The 11,753-nt window shown below is 34.9% G+C and overlaps 1 protein-coding gene across 1 annotated transcript in view; it reads left to right on the top strand.

Annotated features, from left to right (window-relative positions):
• Nucleotides 1-2,961: 2,961 nt before the first annotated feature.
• Nucleotides 2,962-11,753, top strand: part of LOC109100481 (DNA helicase MCM9-like) — a 10,275-nt gene continuing 1,483 nt past the window's right edge. Inside the window, 15 exon segments of the mRNA XM_042778358.1 lie at nt 2,962-2,965; nt 4,091-4,381; nt 4,384-4,406; nt 5,868-5,949; nt 6,368-6,568; nt 7,229-7,354; nt 7,494-7,613; nt 8,847-9,021; nt 9,178-9,198; nt 9,200-9,378; nt 10,316-10,338; nt 10,340-10,529; nt 10,663-10,745; nt 10,828-10,955; nt 11,659-11,753. The exon segment at nt 11,659-11,753 is cut by the window's right edge and continues 1,483 nt beyond it. Coding sequence (XP_042634292.1) covers nt 2,962-2,965; nt 4,091-4,381; nt 4,384-4,406; nt 5,868-5,949; nt 6,368-6,568; nt 7,229-7,354; nt 7,494-7,613; nt 8,847-9,021; nt 9,178-9,198; nt 9,200-9,378; nt 10,316-10,338; nt 10,340-10,529; nt 10,663-10,745; nt 10,828-10,955; nt 11,659-11,753 — 1,741 coding nt within the window.

Below are 11,753 nucleotides of genomic sequence, written 5' to 3'. Positions count from 1 at the left end.
AAATTAAGCATTACATAATGACATTACCTTATTAAAGAAAATCAGTTTACCAACTTATCTGTCCAGGTACTTCATTGTTTTTGGCCTTACAATAATACTGTAATATGTATACTCCAGGGTATCTCGACTAGAGTATATGCTATAAATATTACAGCTGTATCAAATTAAACTATTAGGCCTGTTTATGCAAACTGTAAACAGTTCTTCTGTTGCCAATATGACATGTAACTCCCAGTGATCAGAAGTGGCTTGTATATGGCTGACGGTTCTCTTTGTGTAACTGGTAGATCTGTGCTGCCATAAAGCCGCAGAGTGCCTCTGACTGCTTGTTTCATTTGCTTGCAGCCTATTAGTTTGTCAATGCAATGTAGAGGCTGTTTCTCTCTACAGGCAATTAGACCCCAGCACACCGTGGCAGACAGCTCGTTTGTCTGCCGCGAACCATTATCTGTTATCATGGTCGCTTCCTCTGATCTAGTGTCATTTAACCTGCTGGATATGCTGATGTGTTTTTCTCTGTAACTACAGTCTCGTTACGCATCGGGATGCTGGCTCGCTGTGAAAGAGAGCTGGAGAGAGATCAGATGAAGCTTTGAGAAGCTGGTCAGGTCTGAGTGCAAACACTGCATGATGTAACAACAAGATGAGCAACGGCTCTGCGGGAAGAGTATTGATCCGCATCTGAGGAGAGAGAGAGGACGTCTCAAGTGAGAGAGGTCAGACAGACACATGGGCTGTCAGAGGAAAGAACCGCTGAATGAGGCTCTGAAGGAATATTTCATGAAAATTCTGTCTGTAAAGTATTTACTGATCAGACTAATCATTTACATTCAGACTGGTGCTTGGTGGCAACTAAAAATAAAATGTTTTTGCATGCTGATGAAAATTTAAATAAATGCAATGTTAACAATGTGGCCAAGGCAACTAACTGAAATAAGATGAAACATGAAAATTACTAAGTGGAAATCAATAAAAACTTATAATGAACTAAAAATGTAATTAAAACAAAATACTAAAATATATATAAATATAAAAGTAAGGACAGCAATAATAAAAATGTCGAAAGCACGTAAAATAACAAAAAAAATTAACAAAAATAAAACAAAAAAACAATATGACAATAAATGCTATTGTAAAATATTAGTAAAAACTACAAATATTTTAAAATAACATTTATTGTTATAATTTTGGTTTTGTGTGTGTGTATGTATGTATGTATGTATGTATGTATATATATATATATATATATATTATATATATATATTTATATATATATATATATAATATATATATATATAATATATATAAAATACTGAAATAAGCATTCAGGTTATATACAGAGACCTTACGTAGCCCTTGTCTTGAGCTAGTAAGCAACTACATAGCAATGCACATTGAAACTGTTGGAAACAGCTTAGCGATCACATTGCAGTATCCTGGCATCACGTTGTTGACTTTTGTATGGGCGAGGAGCACCACTTGTGTAAATGAACCCATGTAAATATTGTCCGTCTCTAGATGGATGTAGCCAAGACTTTGACTGCTGTAGGGAGTGTGTCAGCAATAATCAGCTGACTGACCTTTCCTGATCCCTGGATGTTTTATCCCATTTGTGGACAAAGGAGAGATATAAATAGCCTGAGTGCAGACTCCACTCATAGATCCATCGTGCTGTGAATATGAAAGGGGTCTGAAAATAGGACACACAGTCATAAAAAGCTCACAGACCGTTGGCCATATCACGATGAACAAGCACGTCATATGTCTGGATGCTTTCATGCTTTGGTGAAGGTCATTAGTGAGTAATATTGTGTATCCAGGTGGTGTCTCTCAGCAAACCTGGTGGGTAAAATCATCTGATGTCTTCCTGAAGAGGTGTGACGTGCCTGTATTATAAAGAAAGACACTCAGTAAAGGTCAGGCTGGGTGATATAGCTAAAATATTGCTATCTTTTAGCCTTTTATTCTATATGTCAGTATTTATGTATTTGCTTTTTTTAAATCAAAGGAACATTTCAACTGAATAATTGTTGGCAAGTAGATTCAAAAGCAGTACTTCAGTAATATAAAAATCTAGTTAAAACTCATTGTTTTTAAATAAACAAAATATTGAATTTTCATGTATTTGCGCTAAAATAAGTGCATAGAAAACGGCAATATTTACCCACATACACTAAAAAAAAAAAAAAAAAAAAAAACAATTTTTTTTAATGCTTTTAAAAGTAGTTTCTTATGGTTGAAAATTCAGAAAACGGCAATATTTACCCACATACACTACTGTTAAAAGGTTTGGGGTCAATTTTTTTTAATGCTTTTAAAAGTAGTTTCTTATGGTTGAAAATTCAGTAAAAACGGTAATGTTGGGAAATATTATTAAAATATTAATAATGTTATTATTTTAATATTATTATACATTTAATTGTAATATTAAAATTACAATTTAATTTATTCCTTTGATGGCAATGTTGAAAACAGTTTTGCTGCTTAATATTTTTGTTAAAACCATGATACATATTTTTCTGATTCTTAAATGAAAGTTTAAAATAACACCATTTATTTAATATTTTATAAATGTATTAATTGATTTATTTTTTGTAAATATGTAAGAGTCTTTACTGTCATTTTTGATTAATTTAACTTCAATTTAACCCTGCTTAATAAAAGAAGTTCTTTCCAAAATAAAAATAAAAAAATCTAAATTTTTAAACGTTATTTTTTTTTTTTATACAATTTATTTTTACATGTAGGTAAAATATTATGGTAACACTTCACAATAATGTCCCATTAGTTAATGTTAGTTCTTGTATTAACTACTATTACTTAACAATGAGCAATACATTTGTTACAGTATTTTTTAATCTTTGTTAACGTTAGTTAATAAAAATACAAATGATCACTGTTAGTTCATGCCAGCTCAGGCCCATTAAATAATATTAACAGACACAACTTTTAATTTTAATAATGCGTATGTAGATTTTGGAATTAACATTAAATAAGATTAATAAATGGATTGGAAGTTTTTTTTTTCATTGTTAGTTCACATTTACTAATATAATAAACTAATGTTAAAAAAAATGTAACCTTATTGTAAAGTGTTACCAGCATTGTTTTACTCGCATACAAAGAAAAATTGTAATGCATGAGAAGTGGATTTTTGTGTACATTTTTTGTTTGTGATTATACGAGTACAAACTCGAATACAGCTAAAGAGGTTTTGCTAAAGAGGTTTAAACCAGAGAGACTGTTCCATTTAAAAATAGCCATTTCTAGCTATGGAAATAGATCTCTCAGGAATTTTGTAAAAAGATTTTGTTTTGTGCTTTTAAAAAACTTTGTGTTTTTGGAAACAGTGGTCAAAATCCTTACAATCAGTGCAGTTTTCACAAAGGTGCTTTTAATCAAAATCATGATGATGAATATATCATGAATATTCAGTGTTTCATCCATCACTAATCTGCTTATCTAAAAACAGCAGACTGACGTAGAGAGGAAGAGTATGAAGATTGTTTTAGATGACGTGTAGGCTGAGAGGAGAGGCTTGTGTTTGATCCCTGAGGTATGTGGGATGGATCGTATTGCATTGTGACGAAGCCAAGTGCTTTTCTCTCGTGTTCTGCAGGAGATGATTGCCGTCTCCTGTAATTACACGCTCTTCATCTGTAGCCATGCAGACGTGACTCATTCGAAAAAACACACTTTATTGAAACCCATTTTTTCCGCAGCCACTGCAGTCTATGTCTGTGGTTAGAGGGGAAAGAAAAACTGATGGCAGTTTTATTGCCTAAGTAGCTTTGACATTTTTGGTTGTTCTTTCTTTTATGTTTTTCTTTGATGCAACCATGCGAGGGCAGGTCATATTGAAATATTGAATGTGCTCCGATTTAAATTATTATGCAAGAAAGTGCAAGAGACTGTAACTCTGCTTTTGAACTTTTCATGAATGAATATGCAGCGCCATCTAGCAGTAGGAAACCATAACTTCCCAAACCAGAGTCCTAGAAATCTGTGGTGGAATAATACTGACACCTAGTGTTTAATGTAATTCAAATCCAGTACATGGCTTTTTTTTTTCCTTATTACACATTTGCAGGTTTACCTTTGTGTCCTGAGCTGACCAGAGATCACATTCCTAAAGCTAGAGATGTTGGCCACTTCCTGTTCGTTACGGGCACGGTCATCCGCACTAGTGTGACCAAAGTGCTGGAGTTTGAGAGAGACTACATGTGCAATAAATGCAGGCACGTGTTCTCCGTGGAGGCTTCTTTTGAGCAGTTTTACACCTTCACTCCACCCACCAGCTGCCCCAGTGAGGATGGATGTAATTCTTTCAAATTCACCTGCCTGTCAGGAAAAGTGACGCCCCTCGACGCCTGCAAGGACTACAGGAGATCAAAATCCAAGAGCAGGTAAGATGTTGTTGTTTATTCACAGACAGGCAAGCTGTAGCAACCTGGTGCTAAAGAAATAGTTCAGGTCAGTTTTTTTTTTTTTTTTTTTTCAAGAGGAGGTTTGGCAGATAATGAAACACACAAAGCATTGACCCTTATGCAAGGGTATAGAATTTGGTAGGGACACTACAGGGATAGTCATAGTTTTGAATGGGGAAAAATGCAACGCTCAGTGTGGACGATCTATCTAACGAAGCCCCGCCTTCTGAGTAAAAGGGCCAATCCCCTAATCGGTAAAGTCAGCTGCCGTTAGAAGTCCGGGTTGCTACTAGGAACAGTCAGCGTTCTGAGACGTGCCGCTCAGGGACTCGCGCACCTGGCTGGGTCTAGCCTGAAAAATACGCTATTTAAGCAAAAGAAGCATACATTTACAGTAGTTGTCTGATTTCATTGGTGATTTCAAATATGGAATTTAATCTTAAAGGGTTAGTTCACCCAAAAATGAAAATTTTCCCAATAATTTCTCACCCTCAAGACATCCTAGGTGTATATGACTTTATTCTTTCAGATGAATCCAGTCGAAGTTGTATTAAAAATTGTCTTTGAACTTCCAGGCTGTTTATCGGCAGTCAGCTGGTGTTGCATTGCTTCAGTCCAAAAGAAATGAAATAAAGCACTTAAAAAAAAAAAAAAAAAATTGCCTCACACGGCTCCGGGGAGTGAACAAAGGCCTCCTGTAGCGGATCGATGGATTTTTGTTAGAAAAATATCCATATTTAAAATGTAATAATTTAATCTAGCTTGCGCTTACTGTTGTACACTGAAGCAGCTCGGGGCGGATGACGTATGTGGTCGTCTTTGCGCATGCAGCGCTCAGAAGCGCAGGGGAGAGGTCAAAACAACTGTCACGAATTAGAAGTACAAACGAGGATTTGTAAAGAAGAATGTTGGAGGATTTTGATAAAAGCCAAGAGGAGACTGGTTTTCCTTTGCAACTTTGCTTTCTTTGCTTCTGTGAACAAATGTTGGTTTTCACAAGACTCCCTGGCGCATGCGCAACGCCGACCTCATGCGTCTTCCCCCCGAGCTGCTTCAGTGTACAACTGTTGGTGCAAGCTAGATTAAAGTGACTATTACGTTTTGAATATGTATATTTTTCTTACAAAAACGCATCGATTCGCTACAGGCGGCCTTTGTTCACCCCCCGGAGCCGTGTGAGGCACTTTATATTATGGATGGAGGCGCTTTATTTCACTTTTTTTGGACTGATGAACTGCAACACCCTCTGACTGCCATTAAACAGCTTGGAAGATCAAAGTCGATTTTTAATATAACTCCAATTGGATTCATCTGAAAGAAGAAAGTCGTATACACCTAGGATGGCTTGAAAGTGAGTAAATAATGGGCTAATTTTTATTTTGGGGTGAACTATCCCTTTAAGCTTGGCGAACAGTTTTGGAGAATTTGATGTTTCAACAGGTACAGAAACTGTCGGTGGGCAGTATCCCTCGATCCATGCTCATCATCCTGGAGGACGATCTCGTGGACAGCTGCAAATCAGGTAAATGCTGAGTACTGGTGAAAATAGAGACCAGTCTGTAGTTTATCCATATATTTACTGGCTTTAATATTTTTACAGTGCGTGACTGAAATCTGTATCTCATAATTGTTCTGCTCACCATTAATACTGCATTGATTGAATTCAGACCTAAACTTCCGGTTTTCAGTCAAGTGCTTTAGTGCAATAACAATAAAATTGTAAATAATAAAAAATGTTTGTTGAATGTTGTAGAATTTATTTATTTAAATTAAAATGTATTTTAATTATATTTCAAAAAACATCAAATTATGTGCAATTTTTAATCAGAGAGTGTGTTGATTTTTTTTTTTTTTTTTACTGTTATAATAATAGTAACATTCCTCAGGGCAACATCATGTGTCTTTTTCCCTTGTATGATGGTGTCATGTGGTTCTCGCAGGCGATGACATCACAGTGTATGGAGTTGTGTGTCAGCGCTGGAAGCCAATGTTTCTGGATTGCCGCTGTGATGTGGAGATTGTGCTGAAAGCAAACTATATCGAGGTCAATAATGAGCAATCCACCACAACACTGGTGCTAGAAGACATTCAGAAGGAGTTTGAAGATTTCTGGGACAGTCACAAACATGACCCCATTGCTGGTTGGTGTCTTTTAAAATATTGAATCTGGGAAACCCAGTCTAGTAGTACAAATAAACAATATGGCATTTTTAATATGTCTTCTCAGCATTTAAAAGATTTCTCTCTTTCTTATTGCTATCCAAACTCAATTATGGTCACTGTAGAGGAAGTTCAGTTGATTAAGAGCATGAAACATTGTAATCTCTTGACAATGGTGTTTTCTGAGGCACACTATCACTATTAGGCTACTGTTGCTCATAGGGTTATTGGGTTAGGGGTTTGCACAAATCCCTAACTGCAAGTATTAAACTTTGGCATGGAACTCAACCTGTATCGTTTGTGCTGAGAACATGAATAATACCTCAAATCATGTGGATTTTTGAGCAAAAGTTTATTACTTTTCTAAATAGTCAAATGTATGGTTTTCACATGGTGGATTTTAGAAAAAAGTGGGAAAAAACATAGGGAACCACTTAGTAATGGACTAGCAACTGCTTAGAGGACCTTAACAGCCACCCAGAACATTTTAGCAAACTCCCAAAACACTCAAAACACCATGGCAACATCCCAGTACACCATAGTAACCTCCTAGAACACCAAAGCAGTGAACTCATGGAATTCAGTGTGGGTTATGAATCATAAAATCTTTCTTATTCTTTCTCTCTCTCTTGACATTCTGGGCAGGAATGAGATCTTGATGAGTCTTTGCCCTCAGGTGTTCGGCATGTACGTCGTCAAGCTGGCTGTTGCTATGGTTTTGGCAGGTGGGGTACAGAGAATAGATGCGTCTGGAAGCAAGGTGAGAGGTATGCATTCACATTCCACATAATGGGCATTCTGACATTTAGACTTTCATGAAACAAAGTTCAGAGGTGTGCTTGAAAAGTGTATTGCTCTTGTAACTAGATGTGAATAGCTCTTACTCAAAGTATGCGCTCTGTTTAGGAGAGTCTCATCTGTTGCTTGTGGGCGATCCAGGCACTGGAAGTCACAGTTTTCTGAAGTACGCGGCTAAGATTACACCACGCTCTGTGCTCACCGCAGGAATCGGATCTACTAATGCAGGTTCCACACATTCTTCTGAACCTTACATCACCATCTCATTAACATTCACAATAAGCACAATGTTCTTAATAGCATAATAGTATACTTTGCTTAAGGGAAAGCTCACCAAAAATAATCACCCCCATGCTGTATGATTTTCTTTCTTCTGTTGAAGACAAAAGATGATATTTTAAAGAATGTTGGTTGCCAAACATTTGACATTAACCATTGACTTCCATGGTTTTATTTTTACTTGGAAGTCTTTGGAAGTCAATGGCTACCAGCAAATGTTTATTACTAACATTCTTTAAAATATCTTCTTTTGTCAGAAAGAAAGAAACTCATATGGGTTTGGAACAACTTGAGGGTGAGCAAATGATGAGAAAATATAAATTTTGGGGTAAACTATTCCTTTACATGTGTGGTATTTGTAGTGTACGCAGTATGCAGAATTTCTGAATGCACATTCAAAATGTGCAGTATACAACCAGAGCTGATATACTTTTGTAAATAAGTTTAAATGATTGAATGTGATGGTTAAGACATTTATAATATTACTGAGGCTTTATATTTTAAGTAAATGTTATTTCGAACTATCTATTCATCAAAGATGCATGAAATGAATTATTGTGGTTTCCACAAAAACAATAATAATAGTATGAAAACCTGCATATTAGAATGATTTTGAAGGATCATATGAAGTCTGTACATATGGACACTGAAGACTGTAGTAATGGCTGCAGAAAATTCAATTTTGCATCACAGGAATAAATTGCATTTTGAAGTATATTAAAGTAGTTATAGCTGTTTTAAATTGCAATAATATTTCACATATTTTAGGGTATTTTTGATTAAATAAATGCAGCCTGGGTGGGCATAAAACATTTTAAAAAATTCAGAAATAATTAAAAAATTGTATCAACCCAAAACTTGGTAGTAGTGTATTTATGTAAATTAATATAAATAGTATAGTTCTTCCTACTCAAACCCACTAAAATTTGTGAAGAAATAGGAGCTAAATAGAGCCAGAATCAGACTTTGTGTAGTACTGATGTGGTGTGCAGTGTCTGATGGGTAATTATTATTTTTTTGTCTATGCCTATGAAGTTAAATATTGTTGTACACTTGCTCCCTGTGCAGTTTGCAGTCCTCTTCAGATTGCTGCATATACATACTATTTTTGACACATACTAGGCACTATTAAGTTCTACTGTGCTGTTTCATCATTGTTTGCATGATTGTGATGCTGGTCAGGTCTGACAGTGGCGGCTGTCAAGGACTCTGGAGAGTGGCACCTGGAGGCTGGAGCCCTCGTTCTCTCTGATGGAGGCCTGTGCTGCATCGATGAATTCAACAGCATCAAAGAGCATGACCGCACTAGCATCCACGAGGCCATGGAGCAACAAACCATCAGCGTGGCCAAAGCTGGGTGAGGGCTGGGGGAAATAATGTCACACACCTGAGTCACAAAAGACTAGAGGGGGAATACAAAATTTCACAGAAAAAAATCATGCATTTTTTATTTATTTTGTTAACCAAAAGCTTGTGTGCATCACATTAAATGTCCCAAGTTCCTCTTTTGTAGAATGGTGTGCAAACGTTCCATACACCACCATCCTGGCAGCTACTAACCCAAAGGGGCAGTATGACCCTAATGTGTCCGTTTCTGTGAATGTGGCCCTCGCCAGCCCCCTGCTGAGCCGCTTTGACCTCGTACTGGTTCTGCTGGATACTAAAAACCCAGAATGGGACAAAATAATCTCCTCCTTCATCCTACAGAATAAAGGTTTGTCCCAGAGAAGAATCTTTTGTTTTGTAATATCAAGGGTTTTCAAAGTAGGTGCATTATATTATATTATATTATATTATATTATATTATATTATACTGTGTCATATTATGAAGGGCAAAAGAGAAAATATATATAAATCTGAATATATATTTGTAAATCTAATAATTCTAAATATATAAACATAAATCCAAATATGTAGTTCTAACTATATATTTGGATTGACATAGCATTTTTATGTATTGATTTATGTAATTCTATAAAATATTTTTCAATTAATAAAATGATTATAAATAAAATATTTGTATTTAAATCCTTGTATATTTTATATATAGTATTTCTATATTATTTTACATAATATAATATTCTTTCTAGAAAGTTATATATTTTCCAGATAATATTTGACACACGTTTATGTTATATCATTTTTTGTACTAGAAATGGGTCTTATACCTACCTTTGAATTTTTAGGCCATCCCTAAAAAAACTGATTTTTTTTTTTGTTTTTTTTAATTTTCTTTTGAATCATGTTCTAATTCCATGAATATGTTTTTTGATAAATTTTATATTGGTACCTGACTCATATAATACATGTTTTTGTTGTACATGGCAAACAAAAAAATGTCCTTTATGAGGTGTCATCTGATGTGTTATTGAATCAGACCCCCCCCCACCCCTCCCCCATCCCATCCTGCCTGATGGGAGATTTGATGCTTGTTCAGTCTTCGTTATTTTCTCAAGTGATGCCACTTTGGATAGGAAAACCTGTCCCATTGAGGGATGGATGAAATAGCACCCCCTCATTTAACTAAGAGTCTCTTTGATACTGACTAGACGTTAATGGTGAAGCCTTACCATTTATTGCATATTTATAAAATATTCATCTTAGTCTCTCCCCTTCTCTCACTCTCTTCCTCCCTTGTGTTTTTCCCACAGGAGCGCCGAGTGAGTCTTCATGTTTTATGGAGTATGGAGAAGATGAGGGCCTATTTCTGTCTGATCAAGACTCTTAAGCCTTGTATGACACAGGAAGCAAACACCATCCTGAGCCGCTACTATCAGCTGCAGAGACAGAGTGACAGCCGTAACGCCGCCCGGACGACCACGCCCGCTATCCGCATGCTGGAGAGTCTCAGCCGTCTCTCTGAGGGTCAGATGCTCACATGCAGCATAATATCTGATCTCCCCTCCCTCTGCTTTTCCACAGAATTTCAGTTGTTATTTGCTAAAAGCCATCTGTAAAAAACTTAATACCCATCTGACAGTCTCTCTGTGTGTTTCAGCTCATGCCAGGCTGATGTTCAGAGAGACGGTGACAGTAGAGGATGCGGTTGTTGTGGTGTCCGTTATGGAGTGCTCCATGCAGGTTTGTTTATTACTACTCCATCAACCAGAAGTTATATTAAATTGTTGAGAACTTAATGAGCATGTTTTTATGTTTGCCTCAGGGAGGCGCCCTACTTGGAAATGTGAATGCTCTGCACACCTCTTTTCCTGATGACCCCTATGAACAGTATAAAACACAGTGTGAGATAACTGAAAAGATAAATTGTGCGACTGTGATAAAAAGTTTTATGTATATGTATATATATATATATAATATATATATATGTATATAAATATGTGTGTGTGTGTGTGTGTGTATATATGTATATATATATATATATATATATACATTTTTTATATAATTTATATTTTATATAATTTTTAAAAATATAAAATAGTATCTAATATAATAATAATATTTAAATATGACAGTGTGTAGTGAATGATTTATTATGGTAAAATTAAAAATTAATTTCATTCATGTTTCACTTTAAAAATTATATATGAAAGTAATAGTGTGTTTGTATGTATATGAAGGAAATGTATTTTTAAATACAAAAAATTCAAAATAAAATGTATTAATATGTAATATTAATTAATGTTTGTGTGTGTGCTTTTATTTATATATATATATATATATATATATATATATATATACACATACATATACACATACATACATAATGTGCGTACGCACGTGTCTATAAATATTAATCAAATATATTATTTCATATAATAATATAAATAGTAAATTTTATTTCATTAGAATTTATTTTATTTTATGATAATATATTTTAATTAGTAATATGAATCAAATATATTGTCAAATACAAAAGTAAATATATTAGTATTAATATTAACATTATTTTAAATATTTGAATATATTCAAATATATTAATTATGTTAAATAATATATATATATGTATAAGAGCGCATCGAAAACTTATCTAAAATTCATCGGAGCCCTTCAAAGATCTGAGATTCCTACTAAGAACAGATTTTATGTTCCTCGTTAGGCTAAAGAACAGAAGACCGGACTCCCTTAAAG

The sequence above is a fragment of the Cyprinus carpio genome, chromosome A20 (genome assembly GCF_018340385.1).
Source record: "Cyprinus carpio isolate SPL01 chromosome A20, ASM1834038v1, whole genome shotgun sequence".
NCBI lineage: Eukaryota > Metazoa > Chordata > Actinopteri > Cypriniformes > Cyprinidae > Cyprinus > Cyprinus carpio.
This window is presented reverse-complemented; position numbering and strand designations above follow the sequence as displayed.